Source organism: Grus americana, chromosome 2 (assembly GCF_028858705.1).
Source record: "Grus americana isolate bGruAme1 chromosome 2, bGruAme1.mat, whole genome shotgun sequence".
Classification (NCBI taxonomy): Eukaryota; Metazoa; Chordata; class Aves; order Gruiformes; family Gruidae; genus Grus; species Grus americana.
The window spans coordinates 99294012-99314795 of NC_072853.1; the positions used below are offsets into that span (position 1 = coordinate 99294012).

At 39.6% G+C, this 20784-nt stretch overlaps 1 protein-coding gene across 1 annotated transcript in view; it reads left to right on the plus strand.

Annotated features, from left to right (window-relative positions):
* MCUR1 (mitochondrial calcium uniporter regulator 1) overlaps nt 1-20784 on the plus strand; it is a 43803-nt gene that overhangs the window by 14211 nt on the left and 8808 nt on the right. The window contains exons 8-11 of the mRNA XM_054818039.1: nt 411-525; nt 1829-3956; nt 5060-5094; nt 11707-11818. Coding sequence (XP_054674014.1) covers nt 411-525; nt 1829-1884 — 171 coding nt within the window. The 3' untranslated portion in view covers nt 1885-3956; nt 5060-5094; nt 11707-11818. The remainder of the gene's footprint in view (nt 1-410; nt 526-1828; nt 3957-5059; nt 5095-11706; nt 11819-20784) is intronic.

The window sequence follows — 20784 nt, forward strand, 5'->3', positions numbered from 1 at the left end:
TTCTCAGTTTTTTCTAATGATCCATAAATCTTTATGCTCTGGTATGTTTTTGTCACAAGAGGCTCTTAGAGTTCTTAGCAGCTCTTGTAAGTGAGCAGTGACACTAACATTGGTGGGCCAAATGACAGATTGAAGTTAATATTTATAATGCTAGATTGAGATAAGAAGGCATCCAGTTCTACCACTTTCTAGATTACGTATTAAGGAACATATAATCATATAAATTTCCCAAGTTCACCAAATTATTCAATTCCTTGGATATAAACAGCTAGGAAGGAACTTGGTCTCTTTTAATGCAAATTAACATTCATTTAAAGAGGAGCCAAAAATACAACGTGAAGGGATGGGTTAAATTTCTAAATAAACTAGAAACTGTTCAAATGGCATCATTTTGTCGTTTTGTTTTTTAGCATGCGCAACAAGATCGAGCTCTGACCCAAGCAGACAGAAAAATAGACACAGAAGTTGCAGACCTGAAAACAATGCTCGAATCTCACAAACTTGATAATATTAAGTACTTAGCAGGTAAGGAATCCGATGGTTGTCTCTGATGGCAAAACTCTTAAACATTGTTAAATGTTTGGCAAACTCTGGCTTGACTGTATTCATAAAGGCCCTAATTGAAAAAAAATACTTTAAATAGTCTCAGTCAAGATTAGCAGCCTTATTTGTGCACTTAACCCAGACAAAGTTTCCTGTGACTCACAACTTTATTTTGCATGGGCTACGACTGTACGACTTTTTGGTTTTCCTCCTGCTTTGTACTGTAATCATCATAATAATAATGTGCATGAGAAATCCAAAAGACTGCCTGTTAACAAGGTTGAAAAAGTTCTGTGCCTGACAATTTGTAAAAGCAGCCTGCTGCATGCATTGCTGGGATTTCTTTACCTGATGGAGATCTAGATGCAGAAAGGAACATTTCAGCTTTTCTGACTGTTCAGCACCACGTATTCTTTAAACTTTCATATTTCAGGCATGTGCATTAGAAAAATACTATAGATGTGTGTGTGCATACATTATTGCCCTAGGTAACTTTAATATTTTGACATTTTGCTACTGAGTATGCAGTGCTATTAAATGAGCAGGTTTGCAGTAGAAAACTATTCTTCTGATTTAGATTTTCTGATTATTTTTTCACAATGGATTTTGTCACAAGTACAATCATGTCTATTCATAGTACTGTACTTCAGGCATATCCTTCAGAGAGAACCATTACGGGAAAATAAAAGGCAATTTATTAAAATGAGAGGAAATTCTTTTCCCCACCATCCCTACTCAAGAACATGTTGAACTTTGCCTGGAGAAAAAAAAAAAAAGAAAAAAAAATTTGCATTATGTTTGAAGTGCTCATGTTGCAAACAATGGCAAAAATCTTTTGTGTGTATACTAGAAACCAAAAGGTGATTTCCTTTAAATAGAAATTTTAAAAAATTGCAAACTGATAAGCCTCATTAAAGATTGCTTTCACTTATTTGTTTGCTGAATACTCGACAGTGATTTAATAATCCTGTTATTCATTTCCTTACTTCACAACTGTAACTGATCTTTTTTGGAATGGTAAGCAACTAAGGGTTTCTTTTAGCCTTTTGATAGCCCAGTTTTCCTGCATTCTTTTTTTTCTTTCCTTCTTATTTGTCATTTTTGTGCCCCTCCACCTTGAAATTGTTTGTTGTAAATCAAAAACTTTTTTTTCCTTACATGAGGAAGGGGTGGTGGTTACACTTTTAGTATTGTAGTAAGATGTATATATAGCTTTCTGAAGAAATGTTCTGAGAACTAATGATTTAATGTCTCCATTTTCCTCCCCATTTTAATTTTCTTTCAGGTTCAGTATTTACATGCCTTACTGTAGCACTGGGATTTTATCGTTTATGGATATAATAGAACATCAGTTTAAAGGGACTTCTACTCTTATGGTTTCTGAAAGAAAGGAGTTTTATCTTTGCCTGGACTTCAACCAAGTCTTGACTGTTTTATTTATTTTTTTTTGTAAAGCAGACTGTATTAAGAATGTAACCAAAGATGTGCCTAGAAACAAACTGTACACATACCGTGCATATTTTGAAACTTACCTCTGATGAAAGCATGGTATACGCATTTCTGCCATTTCCCTCCCTTCTGAGCTGCAGTACACCTTGCTGCTACAAGTGTCAGAAGCGAAGACTGGCATTCATACCAACGGTATGGGGCTGCGTGCTATAGAGAAGGATCGACGGAAATATGTTCCGTTGCCTGTTCAGACGTGCTTGCCGGAGTCAGTTGCCTGTATCGGACTGAAGTCTTGATTATTAATGTAAAACTGAAACTACGTGTTTTGTGGCTTGGAGGCACTCTTGTATAAGTAGAATTTGTGTTAACTGAATCATGCTTACTTCCCTCCTTCTAACATTTGTTCATACAGTTACTATGATCAAATACTTGTTTTGCTATTTTTATAACATTATAGTTATCAGCTTGTTTTCCAGATGGCTGTCTGATCGGTCATGCTTCATGAAAGAGTACTGTGTAATGACAGCAGTGTTTGCTGCTAGTTTGTTTGTAATATATTTGCAGAGGTTTTTGTGACTAACTTGTCTTTGGTACATATAAGTATCTGATGCTCATTCCATATGCCAATTGTTAACTTTACCACTGTAACTGGAAGTTAGAAATGCAGTAAAATACACTAGGTGTGTTAATTTACAATTAAGCGATACGAAGTATCTCTGGTGCTGCCTTCTTGATGCAAGGGAACTGATGCTTCTAGGAAAGAAAGAGATTTTAAACAGTGATTATAAAGCAGGGTCTTAGGCGAGGGAACTGCAATACTGACAGTCTTTGGATTTTTTTGTTGTTTTACTTAAAAAACAAACAAAAAACCCCAACAAAAAACAGAACCAAAAAACTTCCTGTTGGTTCTTCAAATGTGGAACTTTGCTAGTGATTATAATAATGAAAGCAGTAATGGAGACCTGCAAGGATGCTTAATTCAGCTCTGAGCAAGCCCATGTGAACTAGTAAGTGCAACTGAAAGCAAGGAAGGCAGGCATCCAGTGTATCCAGGTATCTATCATTCTTCCACTGATAAAATAACTGCTTTAGTACCAGAGCTGCCATCTGTGTCCCTTCAGTTAATGGAAATTTCCCTTTCTTGCTTGTTCTTAGGAGCAGAGAACAATCTATGCACTGGTAATAAATGCTGTTAGAGCACAATCATGGCTTTGCTTAATGAAAGCAAAGCTGTTTGGCTACTTTGTGCCTGTACTGTAATAACCATTTAACTTTTTTGGTGGTTCAGTGTGCCAACTTTGATTATGTGCAAGTGTGGAGGAAGGGATGGATGCTGTAACAATACCATACTGGCCTGAAATAAAGAATTTTGAATATTTCATAGAATATGCTGAGTTTTTATTATAAATGCAACCTTTTAATTTGAATTTAATCTCTGTTTAAAGGTAAGTCACTGCTAATAGGACTTCTTATAAGCTAAGAATTAGTGAAGTCAACAGCCCCTCTAACACACTGAGGAGGAAAGAACAGTCAATGTGAGGAAAACTATTATTGCAGACTAACTTAACAGCCCCTCTAAATTTGAATGAATCTATATTCAAGATCTTCACTTCTTTGTTTAAAAAAATACTTTTTGTACTAACTACTAGGACTTGACACTTTCTCAAATTAGACAAGCAATAATGTAAGTTTGGAATGACTTTAGCATTGATTCTTATCTTCCCAGGACAGGTGATTCTATGTGTCTATGTAATCAGTATATCTTTACCTATATGCCTGAGCATCTGGTAAATAGTCGTTAAAATAACTATTTAGAACTGATTTTAAATATAGGGTCTATCCTGCTAAAAATAGATACTATGCAAATAAATTTCTTTTCAGGGCAGATGGAAGGAGGAAGTGAGAGATTACAGAGCAGCATTGTCCTGGAATTAGCAAAGTGTCAGGCAAACCAGTGCTTCTTGGTGAGTGTTCTAAACAAGGAATAAAGTTACTATGTCATTCAGGAAAAGGACACTATAAATAGAACATAATTATTATTTCCTAGCCCATAAAGTCTTCAAGTGTGGAGTAAGCTTGTTATTCCTATCCTATGTGCATAGATGCAAAATATTCTCCATTGTCCTCTGATTTTAAAGATCACTTTAGCAATCTTCCTAATAGAGTCTTATCATGTGTACCGTGTGTATTTATTGGCATTGCAAAAAGGTAGAAAATCCCTTCAAACAAATAATTTCAAAGAGAGACTTAAAGAATGAGCCTTTTGGTACAGGTGAGAAGCAAATACTTAGCATTATGTCCTGATGTCTCTTGAAAAGCAACAGTTGAGTGTCAAGTGATCACTAAATTTATAAATAGGAGACCTAAGCTGGCAATTCTCCAATTTTTTTTCTGTAAGACTTTCTGTATCATGCTGTATCTTGTCTCTAATTTGAATCAGTAGCAATTCTAAATATACAGAAATACTTTTCAGTTCTCTGACTTCATATTTTGATTTTTAATTTTGCAGAGCTCTTTCAAAAGATGCAAGTGAAAAATAAATAGGTGTCTTTATACCATAAAGCCACTTTAGCTGTGAAAATCTGCAGTAGCTCCCCCTTGATTCAGAAATATATCTGTTCATTTCCTAACTGGCAGGAAAAAAAAGTATAAAAGAAAAAAATTAATCTAGACATGTTAGGCTCTGTCTTTAAGTTAGTTTGCAAGAACAGAGGATGCAGCTAAAGCTGAGCTCCAGCTCCGATTCGCTTTCAGGAAGAGCGCATTTCTACTGAGAGCATCTGAGACTAGCAGTCTGTCTATGCTAAAACCAGTTGTGAGTTTTCCCTGAGAGCTTCCATGTTCACACGGCAAAGACAGGCGCTTCTTTAAAGATTTGTTTCCTTTTGGGGAAGGAGATTGAGAATCACTCCATTTGCTGGAACACCCAAGTTGCTCCAAAAGCTGCTTTGTTTTGCAGAACAAATCAAGATCCAAGTTCTTAAAAAACTGTATTTACTTGTAATATGTTAGTGGGAGTATACTGAATTTAACTGCTTCTCTACCTTGCTTTCCCTCTTGTTTTCAGTAAAAATCCATAAGGGAGCTGTCTCCTTTTCGCTGGTATGTATTAGCTAAATTGTTTGCTTCAAGTATTTTATTACTGTTAAATCACATGCTGTCTAGCCCTTTCTCTATGGGAAGTGTTGATTGCATCATTCATTTCCCAGAAAGTTGTAGAGTTGTACTTAAAACCATGAACTGACAACTGGAAACATATTTTTTAATGTAGGTATGAAATCTGCTTCAATTTTTCTAACCACGAATGTTTTGATTTACTAGAATAAGCCTTATTCTAGTTGTGAATATTCAGTTAATTGACCTTTTCATAAACGGTGAAATCCTAGCTCTGTGCAGCTATTACCAGTACCTATTGACTTTGGAGAAGGCATGCTTTTACCTTCTAGATATTGAGTCATACTGCTTCAGTGGACTTTTCCGTTCTTACTCTCGCTACCATCTGCAGGCCTCGCACAGGAAAATTGGTGGGGTTTTTTTGTGGGGGTTGTTTTTTAAGCAGCAAAGTTACCTAAATTCCTGTGTCTGGTTCCTTTGAACTACTGGTTGCAAAGTGTGAGCAAGACTTACTTTATCATCTCCCACTGAGTTTTCAAGAATCAAGTGAACTGCCTTTGTTATGATTTCTAAAATGATCAAAACTCTGCAAGACAATTCAATATTTAACAAAACTGCTATGTAAAGTGTCTCTTCAAGGAATAAGTACAATGTAAAAATGATTTTTTTAATGTTTTAATATATTTGGAAAAGTTGTATTCAGAATTTGATTAGTTGGACAACGGTGGCTTCTTTTTAATTATTTTTCCTTTAGTTACACGTATCTTGAATTTATAGGGCTTACTGTTGCAGGGTGGGTATTTTGTGCTTGTTTTTAGAGTAAAGCTTTCTGTACAAGCAATTAATTTTCTTCAGCTCCTAAATAGAAAGTTCATTTGTAATCATATATGTGCCTGGAATATTGGGGGTTGCTTTAATCAGAAACAAGTGCATACACTCTTGGAGATAGAGGGCCTGCTGTGTCTTTGTTAGGAAAGCTTCCTTTGGCTTAAAACACCTTTTTTACCCTACTGTCAAACATTTTGAAGCAGTAGTGTTGATTCTTTACTTTACACTTGAATTCAGTGTCAGAGCAATTGCCTCTTATCCTTAACATGCAGTTTTGTAACTAGATTAAGATCATAGAAGGAAGATACCAGTGCTTGCATAGCGTTCCTTTGAAATCTGTCCATTCCAAGAAAGAAGATTCCAGTTTTCTTGGGAGGATGCCCAGCTGGTATCAAAAACAAAATACTGGAATTGAGTAACAAAGTATTGTGGCAAATACCAATCTTGGGCCAATGTTTTTCCCTGTAGTGAGGCACGCTAATGTGTGGAAATATTTCAGATACCCTACCTCCCTTTGCTGTTCTGATATGTGCCCTATCAAACTCTTAGAAGTTCCCCAGGTTCCCCATTGCGTTCTGAAATTCTATCAGATTGATTCAAGTCATGACTAATGCTACTTGTGAATAGTCTCTTCTTGCTCGTGAGTAAAAACGTAGTGAGGGAAAAAAGAAGGGTGGTGTGTTGTGGTTTGGTGGTTGGGGTTTTTTCCCTGCAGGCAAGTGGCACACTTTTGTTGAGGACTTTAAACAGAACTGTATGTTATATGAATATAATAATGGCATACTTACAGCAGGCAACTGAATTTGGACAAATCAAGCTTGTAGACAGGGCTGCAGGGTTTGCTTCAGAACCCATAGGGTGAGCAATAGCTACTTTGGCAGGGGTGGGAAGAGATGCAGGGCATCCCCTCGGCATGAGGGGAAAACTCAGAGCTTATGCTGTTTATACCTTAATAAATCTCCAGCGTGCTTTGGTCTTTCTCCATTCTTAGAAATCTCGTAGTCCTCTTAGGTAGGACTGTCAGGAATGCATGTTACTCCATGAATAGGTAGCTATTAAATATGTCACTTTTGATTGTGATTTTGCCCAGAATGATTTGTGTCACTCCAAGTCATTCTCTTGTCTTTACCTAGGATCTCTTTTTCTTGTGGCAGAGGTGCACTAAACATTATATATTTACGAAGATCTCCCAGTGATGCAAGAAATTAATAAATACAAAGGCCACTTCAGAAGCTCCCTTTAGAGACTACTTACCATAACTAGATCCAGAGAGTGGCTGGAGGTTTTGATAATCTTTTATATCGTGGCTTTCAAAGTAGTCAATTCTAATGCCTCGTGATTTACATGCAGAGTTCCCTTGTGTTCCTTCGATGCCAGCTAGGCTGAGGCACTAACCGCCTTCTTGTCTCAGCTACTGAACTTTTCACGGAGCTTTTAAGAACAAATAAAGCTAAAGGCATGAGCCTATATTAAAAAAAAAAAATTAAAAAAAAATTAACCACTGATGATGCACAGATGAGACTGAGCATGTCTAGCGTGGATGCTGCATGTGGCTTTTACGTTTTCGTTAAGTATTTTTCTTTGATCTAGTTACCTTGTCTCGCATGTTACATTGCAGTACCATTCAGAAATACTGGGTTCTGGGAAGCTTTTAAGAAGCTGAAATTCTGTGGAAGTTGAGGGGGGAAAAGTGCAAAATAAGGCTCACACTTCCAAAAGTCCCTGGGAAAAAATCTTGCAGAGATCTCAGTGGGTTTGCTTCCTCGAATAAGGAACTTTGTTTAAAAATTAAGCTTTTTTTAGAAGCTTCTGAGTTGTTTTTTTTTTATCCTCCTAGCCACCTTCCAGTCTATGCATTGCAGCACGCTCCTCTATGTGAATTGTTTCATTTTAATAATCTGATTTGGGGATACCCACGACCGCAACTGTTTAAAAAGCTGTGCTAAGATACTATTACTCTCTCTTTTTGCTATTCAGTAAAAATGCATCCAAGACTTCAGAAAATTTAACAGCATATTGTTTGCTAAGCTGTTAAGCAGTTAACTTGTCTTGTTTGAAACAGGGTCCTAGTTTGCCCAAAGGTGTCAGACCACGCCTGACAAGTTATAAATTTGATGATTCATAAAGTGTGGTTAACTGGGGGGGTTGGGAATGTCTAAGGAAGCTAATCCTGTTTGATAGAGAAAACAGTGGTAGTCATCAGCTAACAAAGCAAAAATATGCTCACTGCAAAAGGTAAATGTTTAATAGAAACCTCATCTCCATTTACATAAATGCCAGTGTTTTGAAAGGTATTTTCTTTTTCAGCTGTTACCTACCAGAAAGGAGGAGAAAAAAAAAAAAAAAGCATGGTTCTGTACTTGGGCTTTCCTAGCTCATTTTCCTTTGCAGTTCCTAACTTCAAATATTCAATATGTCATTTAATAAATACATTTTGGATTCTTTTATATGTCATTGGTAGTTTCAACATTGTTTTCAAGCTTCTCCCCCTGCCCCCCAAAGTTGTAGAGAGATTTGGAGGAGAGAAGGGTTGGTATTCAGTTTCTTCTTAATGAAGGATTTAATGTCTGTCTTAATGAAAACAGTGTTTAATGCATTAAAATATGACCAAAGGCTCTCTTGCAAGCCTTTACTTGTTCACTGAAGTTAAAGGCTTATTTATATGAAGGTTTCACGATCAGTCTTCTGATTGATGCTTGTTTAAGTTTTTGTACAAATTGTATTTCAAGTAGCAATTTAAATATTTCTGTACACTGTTAGTACATAACCACATGCAGCAAAACCACAAGACCCTGAAGTACTCAACTATCTCTGAATAAAACAAGCCACAGGATCACGTATAAACAGATACAAACATAAGGGAGGGGAAAAAATTGCAAGGTGCTAGAAGTCTGTGTACTGTATAAATATCTCAGATACCAAATAGATAAGACTGTAGCAACAGTGAAAGAAAACATAAGCAAAGCCAGTTACTTCAGTCCATAAATGAAGGTTAAGGCATGCAGTTCCTCTTTGCTCTTGGACAAAACCCAGCGAGAGAGACAGATGGCTGTTTAACAACTGCCTTTGCAGCATGTGTAGCTGCCTGTTCCTTTAACTGGTGGTAGCAGTGTGCTGATCCAGAAAATGGAGGTTTACTTCGTGCGCTTTTCTGTTGTCCTGGAATGAAACACTTTATTGCAAATATGTGAAGTATTATATAAGCTGCATTAGGCTTGGTGTGAAAATCATAACTTAAACGTATGTAGTGGGGTTTGGTTGGTTTTAGGTCTCTTATCTATGTTGCTCTAATGTATGGTGTTTGAGTCCCGTTTGCAAACTACCAAAGGATGATGATTCCTTGCTAATTACCCTTACTGAAATAACTGCTGGGCTAGGTGATGTGGTGGTAAGTCCAAGTCAAGCTGAGCAGTCAGGCTGATGTTCCTGAGGCAGAATTACTGTAGAGAGATAGCCAAACGAGGGCAAAACCAATAAAAGTGACTTGCTTCTTGAAGCACTGCAAATGAGAGGGAAAATAGTTGAAATACATATGCATAATGAAAGGGAGCAACTCAAGAAATGGTAATGTAAAAGAAGGCCTATGAGTGAGAGCAGGTAGCAAGTCAGTTGCTAAGTTACAAGGCAATTTTGGACAGCAGCTATGTAGGCAAGGATAGTTTAACAGGTCTGTGCTGAAATTCCCATGTTCAGAGATTATATGGAAGCATTATGTCAGCGTCAAATCATCACACGCAGAGTACAGCGATTCCGTCACTGGGAAAAAGATCTGTGCTGCTGGAGAAAGGACCTGCCTTGCTTTCTGCTCCACGTAGGGGAGAGGGGGAGTGCCAGGCTCTGTCCCTTGCTGTCCCGCACTCGGACGAGTCCTCCGAATTCCAGCTCCTACTGAAATAATTATACAGGGAAACCCAGCTTTTAAGAGCAGAGAGGCAATTCCTGCCTATTTTTCATAGCATTTCCTACCAGGGCTGCAAGCACTTAAAAATTCTGCGCTCTCAGAAGAGATCCCAGCCTGGCTGAGGATAGGAAACAATGGGCCTTGGCATAATCTTTTCTGCAGTGGGGATGAAATAGGACTGTTGAATGATAAAAAGATGCTCTAATCTTTTGCCGGGATCCCGAGGGCTGAAGGGCTTTTCTCCCGGAATGGATTCTAGCCTTTCCAAAGACAAAGAATGGTGAATTCAGTAATGAGTCCCTAGCTAGCCAGCATAATAGATTCGCTCTATTTAAACCTTGTCCCGAGAGACCTGTATGAGGGTTGCTTTGCTGCTTTTGTTTTGTTGTTGTTGGATTTTTTTTTTGGGGGGGGTGGTGGGGTGGTCTCTGCTTGGTCTCTGCTGTCATAGAGTTCAGATCGATGAAACCGGCTATCAAATATGTAACTAGCATTTGTGACGAAGATTGATAAACATGGCTAGGCACAGCTAGGTGTTACACAGGCTTTATTTCTTGCACTGATACAGTGCACTGACATAGGCTGTTGCCAGAATCTTGATTTCATTTTTTTTGGTATGTGATCAGTGTCAATCAACTAGTCAGATTTAAGAAGCCACATTTGATCTATATGACAACTATGATTCTCTGAGCTCTTTCCCTAGTGCATCCAAATTTAATTTGCCATGGATTGCTACCTCCAGTAGTATGGAGGGCTCTTCAACTAATATAAAGGAAAGAATACTTGGAGATGTAAAAGGAAAATTGCATGAAAAGAAGTATAGTTTTACCAAGGGTAGATTGTGCCAGACTAATTCAGCAGCTTTTTTTAGTAATAACTGTATAATAGACTTTTTAGGCAAAAGAAACGCGATAGATCTAATAGATCTTGACTTCAAGTTCCACATAATCTAACTTGAAGAATATACAAAGACGATGTTATTAAGAAGTAATGTGAGGGTAGGACAAAAATAGTTCTGTTCGCTGGTGTTCAAGAAAGACCAATTCAAACTGTAAGTGTTCTGGAGAAGGGCTACTAGGATGTTCAGAAACATGATTTATTTAGCCTAACAAATGAACACTGAAGCTAAGCTGACTCTGGGCATGATCTCTAGGGTACTGTGTTAGTAGCAAACACAAGAAAAAGGAAGAATTATTTCAAGTGAAGGACACAGACTTGCCCCAAGTATATTTAGGATGGAAATTATAAAGATGTTCCTGACTACCAGAGAATTTAGGATTTGGAATAGTGGTCCAGTAGAAACAGCAAGAAGAAATCTGGTTGGAAGACTAGCGCAAACCAACATGATCATATTATATGTGTGTGGTGCTTATGTTAGCAAGACAGGGCTCCATAGAGAACTTACCTCTGTTGTAGGTTTATATAAACACTGGAGGGAAACGGTTTTTATTTTTTTGGCTAGCTGGAAACTTTTACAGAGTTGTAACTAAAACATTATATCCATTGGTTCAAGTGTCAGGACTATGTCAGCATCTTTTTACAGTGATTGCAGTAGGTCAAAAAACACATGTCATGCCCTAGTGTTCAATGAGTATGAAAAAAGGCGATTTTTAAAGGGTTTTTTTTTTTTGTCTTCTAATCTTCTGCCAATGCATCTGAGATAATTTACTGTAAAACTCAAGACAGCACTAAGACTCCCCTCAATATAGCATCAGTTTTAAAGGGGAAACATCTAGATTCTGAAGTGCACTAAGCCTTATTTTCATCTTGAAATCATCTTTCAAACTTCTTTAAAGATATTTTTTATATATATGAACATCTAATTATAGCTAAAGATAATCTGCACTTCAATTATCCTTCCTTTCTGTTAGGTCCTTGTCAGATGAACAATCCCAGGAAGAGTCTTTAGTCTGGGCACTCTCTACCTCACTATACCTTGACGGATCTTCTGTCCTGCTCCCAGCAGTCCGAAGGTGAAGAAGGGTAAGTGTATGCATATATATGTGTGTGCGCACATGCAGGGAGGGCAAGGAAGGACACATCTGCCAAAATCCTAAGCCCATAAACAATTTGGTTGTTTTAGTCTTCTCGACCTCCCTCTGTGATCTGTACCTTCCCTTCCCTACTCAGCCCCGCACTGCAACAGCCATCTCACTTCACCACAGCCTCAGTGCCTTACTCCCCTTCAGTCTGGGCACCTCCTGGGGTGCCTCTGCTGCTCCTCACTGTCCTGGTCCTGCAAGACGTCTTGCTGGAGATCTAGAGTGACATTTCAACAGCTGGCCTCAGCCCAACTGAGACTGATAGGAAGTTCCAGCCATTTTAAGGGGAAAACAGATAAAATGGAAGCCTTTCTTGGAATCCTGATGGCAGATGTAACCTCTGTTCACCAACTGCAACTGCTGGTCATCATCCAGTTCTCAGATGTCACAACGCTGTGCTGCAAGCCTCTCTATTCCCATGCTTTGTTCTGCAGCCCTGCGCTGCTGGCAATGCCGTGTTTTGCCTTGGTGAAATGACACACATCTGCTGTTCCTAAAGTGCTGTTATCCTGCCCTCAGCCAACAGAAGAGTTGCTGTAACTGAGATGTTAAGGTGTGATGGGGAGAGGAAATTAAGTGATTTGGGAGGTGTAAGCTTTCGGTCCTCAGTTATTTACTTCTTTGTTTAGGTTTCCTGGGGAGAAATAGATAAGGCCCTTGAAAGGAAGGTTCTTAATTGGCAGCTTGGTAAAGCAGCAGTGGGAGTGTGTATTGAAGAAATTGGAATAAACAGCAAAACCAAAACATAAGGTCATGATTCAAGCAAATATGCCAGAGGGAGCGCTTGGAGCAGACAATGTTTATTGCTCAATGTAGTCTGAAGTCTTGGCAGGATGCGGTCCAACGGAGCCCTCCTAAAGCTGGGAATGGAGAGGTGCACAGAGAGCAGACCACAGAGGAGGCAGCGTGTCTTCCTTTGGAAAGGGGCAATAATGATTGTGCAGTAGACTGGAAATATTTAGCCATATAAAAGGTCTCAGTGTTAGCAGTAGCAATAGAAGCTTTTGCACATTTCTTTATTAAAAAAATAAATCAGACATTAACTTTTAGTGTGAGATAGCAGGTCAGTCACCATTTCTTACCCAAACTATTGCAGCTGAAAATGACTAGGGGAAAACTTCCTAATTAGCCCTGTCGGTTTTTTTGTTTTTTAAGAAATGAAAAGAGGCCGAACTTCTGAATCTAGTTTCCTGTGGAAACAAAGCTTACGCAATCAGTGTTTGTCCTGTACCTAATAATTTTTGTAACCCTCTGATAAATCAGATTTTGACTGAGTTGAAAGAGTGATAATGTTAGACATAATTTTTTTTTTAAACATTTCATGAAATCTGGCAGCAGGATAAGGGACAGAATCTCAGGTTACTGCCTTAACTGAAGAAAAGGCAAGAGGATCTTGGCCCTTATATGTTGCTTGCCAGTCAGCACGCATGTGCTGACAGTGAGTATTTTTTATAGCTCCAGACTAGTCCCAGAGTTTGTCACCTCTCGGTAGTGACAGTGTCATTGGAGGCATGAGGAGGGCTGGGATTATTGTGGTGAAGTAGAAAGAGATGTGGGACAAAGGACACAAATCCGTAGGAAATCAGGCTTCGTTAGTTCTGCTGCTCAGGAACAACATGTTTGTCTAACAATAGCTTTCTGCCCGAGCACACACGTCAGAACCAGATTAGATTTCTATTTGCATACCTCCTTACCTTTCTCGGGAATGCCTCCAGCATAAAACTCCTCAATTTTTCTTTCTTCCTTAAGGCACGGGTCTCTCCTGGAGAGTAACTGTAAAAGTTGCATCTTATTTCTTAATAGATTTATTACTTTGTTTACTTAAAGTCAGATGAACTGGGTTTAACAACAACATCAAATGTTTGCTGCTTTTTTTTAATCCTCTTGGCTCTTCAGAAACAACATAACAGAGAGAGAGAGAGAGTAAATGAGCTGGATGCAATTCCGTGTTGTGCACACACACTGTGAGCAGAACCTGAAGACAGTATTGTTGTGCAATGTAAACAAGGCATAAATTTATCCTACAGAACCCTTGTAGCCGATGATCTGAGAGGGAAAGAATCCAATGGATTTCTGAAGCATAGGATGAGCCTGTAGCACTGACAGGAAGAACAGGATTTTTTTGTTTTCTTGTAAACTGAGCACACTTTATATGTACTTGTTGAAATAATAAGCATGGGGGGGAAAAAACCCACAAAAAAATTTTACAGCTGCTGTTCAAAAGAATGTTGTAGTATCCAAGGGAGTTTTTAATCTGCAGGGAGAGAGAATAGGAGCTCTGCTCTTCTTTCTGTCTCATGTAGTCTAAGGTCTGTATTATGCTCATTATAATGATATCAGTGCTTCTAAATTAAAGTAGCAATGCCCAGATTCCACAGGGATGTGTGTCACAGAAATGCATGTGCTAGTAATTAAACAGAGTTTTCAAACATTGCCTCAGATGCAGGCAAGAACCTTTTTATGCAGTTGTGTAATAAAAAAAGGAAGCTAGACCCAAAGTGGGGGGGCAGCATTAATACATGACATAGCCACTGACACGACATGAGACCTCGCGCACTATTGTTGCCACTAGCCACACTGAAGAAGAGAAGTGTTGTCAAACACTGGGTAGCATTTCAGAAGCTCAGCTTTTATGGAAGTCCATCCAAACTCCAGCTGAATGTTCCCAATGCTAACCGCTTTGAAAATTCACTCCAAAGAATAACTAGTCACTTAGAAGGAAAATGAGATACAATTACAATGAAACAGATATTACTTTTAGATCCTGCCACTGGGCTACTCAGTATCCAGCAATTAGGATTGTGCCTTTTGGGGGGGCAAGTATTTGATGCTTCAGGGCGGAAAAAAAGGCACAGAGTCAACTAAGCTGCACTGCACTTTGTGGGGGTAGGGGATGGTCCTTCCTGATCCCCCCATGGACAAGAAGTTTGTGAAAAGAAATACAGAGCAATTACCCTAATCACAGTCTTAGCAAATGCGATTAATGATCAAACAGTTTTCCAACGTTTTGGCAAATCCTGTCTTAGTGTTATTTGCCTTGAATTCCTCCCACAGCAATAAGCTGTGTAAGTTGACGAAATGCAAATGCAAAAAGCGCTACCTTTTGTGTCCCGGGGTGCTATAACTTGATTATATCCAACCTACTCTGTAGTAGCTGACCTAATTTCTTCTGTTGTTATAATTTTAGAAGGAAGTTTTTACAGGCTCTTTGTACATGATACGGATTAGTACTCCAAGGTAGCTTGGACAAAAAAAGGAGATGAAAAATAGTCTTTTGTTCCTGGTACATTGTTGGTTTAATTTAGTTGGGTGTGTCTGGAGGAAGAGAGGAGCCTAATTTTAAGACTTTCTGATTTTATTCACCTTGCATTTATGTGTTCTGAGGCTAAAATAAAACTTGTGTTGCACATGTACAGTGGCTAATGAATTAGCTCCAGTCATCAGCTTAACTGCTAAGAAATTTTACGCTGGGTCAAACCTAACGCATTGGTACACTTAGAATCTAGCAGCTCAGATCTACTTTCAAAACAAACATCTGAAATGTGTCATTAAAAGGCTAAAATACACCCACTGGCAAGGCCTGTATCCCAGTAATGTGGCTGTGTGAGTTCTAGGCTGAATCGGGATCCTGCTAAAAGCAACGCTTCGCCCAGTGCAGTGGTGAAGAGGATGGGATTTGTCTCTACAATTTTTGCAGTAACTTGCTATAGTCTGTCGATGTTTGCTCAGTCGCACCTAGTCAAACTGGTTTACATTGTCTCCTGCCTCATTGTTTATAAGTAATCTTTTCTCTTTACCTTTTTTTTTTTTTTTTAAACTTGCCAATGCTCACAGTTGTGCTAGACTTGTTATTAGAAAGTATCAAGGTGGAAAAAATAGAGAGGGCTTCAGAGGCCTTGTCCAGAGTTCAGATTTAACTGCTTGAAATCACTTGCTTTTGGTATATGTTCATTTAAGCAATTAATATATGTGACTGAGTGTAGCACAGTGCTTCAGAGTCTTCCCAGCCCTTCCCTGTGTGCTTCAAGTAACAACGTTTTTCTGTCATGGCACGTGCCTAGTAGGAAATCAGAAAGTGGTTTTTGAATGGCATGAGCAGAAACCTTTCCCCTTGCTCACAAGGGAAGAAAGCCTGGCTTGCAGCAATTTTTAATCCAGGAATGCAAACTCTGGGGAGATGAAGTCTCTTGAATAGCTGTGGCAGCAGTTGTAATTTAGAGTAAAGCATTCTGGGACTAAATAAAGAGAGAGACATCTGGAAGGAGCCTGCAGAAACTGTGGATGAGTAACCTCAGTTATTGTGCTAATGAGATTATGTTTTGCTTTGAGATCTACTCCTGTAGAGAGAGACTGAGTCACTTTGTCTTGGCCTATGTCATGGGGAGGGGGAGGCGAGGATTTATTTTTAATGACCAAAATAGTTGTACAGCTGCCAGGGAGTGCCTTGATTCCCTGCCCTCCCCGTCATAGCTATCTGGGAGGGTTACGGGGAACATTTCCTTTCAGCCCCCTCTATGCCACCACCTACTGTTCTCCAGCCAAAGCCTCTCCAGACCTCCCTTACATCCAGGCAGTGCTGTGCACACACCCCAGGCTCTTTAGCTTCTCCACTGATGTCTGGTGAGATCGCTTTTCCCTCCTGGGTCCAGCATGGGAAGTGGCTGACAGCAGGGCCATCCCCCATCCCCTACCCCAGTTTCTCCAGGCTGGGGCTTCCCTCCCCGCAGCTGCGGTCACCTGGAGCCCCCCAGTACAGGGGAACCTCCCTGCGCTGCCAGGAGCCCCTCTTCCAGGGAGCGCGGCTTGCTTCTCCCTGCGAACATTGCAATGCTATCAGCCCCTGCTGAGGCAGTTTGATTTCCCTGTTTTATCTTCGAGCAGGAAGTGGAGCATTTAATATCTATAAAAATGTGTATATTATATGTCCTGTTACAGTGATATACAATGGGAATAGGCTGGTGTAAGTCCCATTTATACAGCTTATCAGCCTCCCTAATAGGAATTCATGGTGGTTTAATTATATTGATGTAGTTGCAGCAATACATAGTTCTCCGTGTAAAAACAGGATGAGAAAAATCCCCTAGGTAAGAGAAATTTGGCTGGCCAGTTTTAGAAAAACCTTCACATGCATAACTTTTGTTTCAGGTGCCTTGCTATTGTCCGTACATGAGAGAAGCTCTTGTTTATAAGGGGTTGATTAGTCATTTGACAGGTAAGCATATTTACTCATAAAGCAACCTATCCAGCGCCATGCGTGACTAAACTGAGTAACTACGTAATTATATTTCTGTGGCTCAAGCCTTCTCTGCTGTGCCCCTTTCCTTGCATAGGTTTGTTTTATTCTCTCCTGTCATGTCCATCATTCAGAGGATGTGCTCCACTAGCACAAAGCACAGTGCCCAGGGCTGTGTTTGATCACAGATATGTTCTATATTGATATATTTTACAGCTCACTTGCTCTGCTCAGAATTCAGAGGTGATATTGATTTAAAAAAATTGAAGGAGAGAAAACTCATCTTCAAGTGTATCCAAACTTGTATTCAGCCTTACTCCTTGCTTTGAGTATTAGGCAGAAGCATCACTACAGTTTTTATGGGACTGGTTATCCCCAACAAATACAAGCATTCATATGGCTTATAGTAGAGGTGGCAGAGCTACATCTACAGAGTATCAGGCTCTAGGGCTCCAAATTTGCAAAATTACTTTGTTTAGCTTGGTATTAACAGAGCTACATACAACAGCACTGTTCAAAGGATGAAGCCCTAAATTAGAAAGCACTAGGCAGAAATTCAAACAGACTATGGAATTGCTGGACTGGGCAAAAAAAGCTGTTAGCCTGATAAGTCTGTCTCATCTATTTTCTTCCTTTCTCAGTGCAGTCCAACCACAATTTCTATCCCACATATTGTCCTTAAAAATATTTTAATATTTGTTTCAGTGCAGTTAATTTATTCTTTCCTATATTTGTGATTGCTTGACTTTCATAAACTTCTGTTTATGTGTTCATTGAACTTTTTAATCCCTCAGTGGGTGAAAAAAAAAAAAACAGTCACCAAAGCAATTTATTTTTTCAGTTTTATCAGATTGTTCTTTAGTCACCGTTGGGCTTTTTAAGCTCTTTTTTCCTCTCTCTTTTTTCCTCTCTCTTTTTTCCTCTCTCTTTTTTCCTCTCTCTTTTTTCCTCTCTCTTTTTTCCTCTCTCTTTTTTCCTCTCTCTTTTTTCCTCTCTAAATTAGGAGTTAATTCCAGTTTCCTAGCTAGTTTCTTCAAGTTTACCTGAAAGGGACAGGGTGGAGGGGGAAGATAGCTTGCCCAAGTTTCATTATTTGTATTATAGCTATTCAGGCAGAATGAAAAGAAGTATGAAACAAGGAGTATGAACAAATATCACAAGGATTAATGTTTGCATCACTGATAAAACAGAATAAGAAATGCATGGCATGATAAGTAAAAGTGATCAGAAGGGCGTGACTGAAGGAGTAAGAAAATTAGAAGTTGAATGATGGCAAAAGGCAAAGTCAGGGGAGGGATTTAAACAGGTGAGAAAATGGCCAAGAATAATTGTATTGACTTTTTGGTTTGTCATAGGGAGGAAGGGGCAATTATGGATATCTCCCACACGGATATAGTAAGAAACATACAAGAGCGCTGTGGCTGAGAAAAGGTTGCAAAGCTTGAATGTGGTCCGGCTGCCTTAGGGTAGGACTGGCTTTGATTAGTCCAAGCAATGGGTTAGGACAAAAGGAAGGACAATGCTTATAGAAAGAGTAGAGGGATTGGAGTAGCACTTCAGGGTGCTCCTCAGAAGTTCAGCAGCAGCCATGTGAAAGTTGAATTGGCAAAGACAATTCCCCAAGAAGACATAATGGCTAAAATGTAGGACTGGATGGATGAAGAGACCAAGACAAATGCACACATGTTCTGGTTTTGGCAGGGATAGAGTTAGTATTCTTCCTAGCAGCGGGTACAGTGCCGTGTTTGGGGTTTAGGATGAGAATAACGTTGACAACACACTGATGTTTTAGTTGTTGCCAAGCAGTCAAGGACTTTTCAGCTTCTCATACTGCCCTGCCAAGGAGAAGGTGGGGGGGTGCCCAAGACTCTGGGAGGGGACACAGCCAGGACAGCTGACCCCAACTGGCCAAAGGGATATTCCATACCATATGATGTCATGTTCCATATATAACTGGGGGAGTTGGCCAGGAGGCGATGCAGCTCAGGAACTAGCTGAGCATTGGCTCCGGGTGGTGAGCAACTGTGCTATGCATTGCTTGTTTTGTATATTCTTCTTTATTACTATTATTATTATTATTATTATTATTGCCTTTCTGTCCTATTAAACTGTCTTTATCTCAACCCACAAGTTTACCTTTTTCTTTTAGATTCTCTCCCCCATCCCACTGTGGGAAGGAGTGAGCGAACGGCTGTGTGGTTGTTTTAGCTGCCTGCCGGGTTAAACCATGACAACACGTCACTGATGCAGAATGCTGCCAACGTGACTGGGGACTGATCCACAGGGAGAGGCAGAAGAGAGAAAGCCTGCTGAGATTTCCATGGCGAATAGGAATGGAAAAGGAAGCCTCAGCTGTCAAAAGGGAGAAGTGAGGATGGAGTTGTGAAAACCAAGGAGAGAAAGTGTTGAGAGGAAAGACAAAGTTGGCAGAGAGATGACAAAAGTAAGAGACAGGGATCAGTGAAGATATAAATAAAGACAACATCATTTAAGGAAGCAGAAGTCACGAGAGCAATTTCAGTGGTGCAGTGAGAATAGATAGCAGAATGTGAGAAATGCAAGACCGAGTAGAAAAGAGGCTTGGAAGTACTTGCTGTACATGAGTTGTGGTATTAGTCTTGGTGAGAGATGAGCCAAGGAAATGGGGAAATGTTGTGAATATTGAGAATAACTGTGCACGCTAGAGGAAACTTAGTGGAGGCTCTGAAGGACAGAGGGAATGAGAGAGAGAAGTGTTAAGAGCTTTGAAAGAGAGGTGGTATGGGTCTTAATATCTTTAGGAATTGGTCTATTCAGTCTTGCACTGTAGAAAGGAGAAGTCATAGGAGAAAGAGCTCGCCAGCATGGGTAGGGAAGACATTCTCAGAGACTTTTCTTTCCACTGTCTGAAACCTGATGGGTGTACATGCATCCTTTAGCATCAAAGCTGTTTTTCAGACAAACCAGCAAGATTGAAAGGGAGAATTAACCATAAGGAGAAAGAGTTAAGGGAAAGGAGGGAAAGATTTTGGTAGAGGAATATGGAACCACCTAATTAGCCTAACTGGCATCATCTATCATTTCCTACAGCATCACTAATAATATCCACTGTACTGAAAATCTGTGTAATGAAAAGTGGGATCCAGGTCACTTGACAGACAGGCAGATGTACCTGCTGACTTCTAAGCTTACGCCTGTGTCTCTTTTGTCAAGGATCAGAAGCAGGGAAAGAAAAAACAGTTTTCAAAGTCAGGGTCAGCAGAGACAAGAACATCATTTGCATTTTGCTTTATTAATGTGGGTTAGCTCAGCAGGCAAAGTCTAGCATACTGATAAATGATTTTGTAATGGGAAAAATAGGGTCAGTGACTGCAAATCATTTTTCCCCTTAAAGTAAATGAGGCACTGTTGGGTGGGAGGACTTGGAGGATGTGTGTGTGTGTGTGTGTGTCATATTTCATTTCAGTCAGGAAATACAGATGTAGGCTAGACCAAAATGGCTCTGAATATTTCACCAAGGAAAAATGATGATGAAAAGGAAGTGGAGCTAGGCCCTGCAGTTATCACACAGTCCTGCTCCCAGGTGGTGACAGTTAGCTCCTGCTGTATTGGGTCCGTGTGTTCTCCCACTGTGTTTAATCTCAGCAGCTCACAGAGCTGGCTCTATCCCTGCACAGAAACCCTCTGTTACCCCT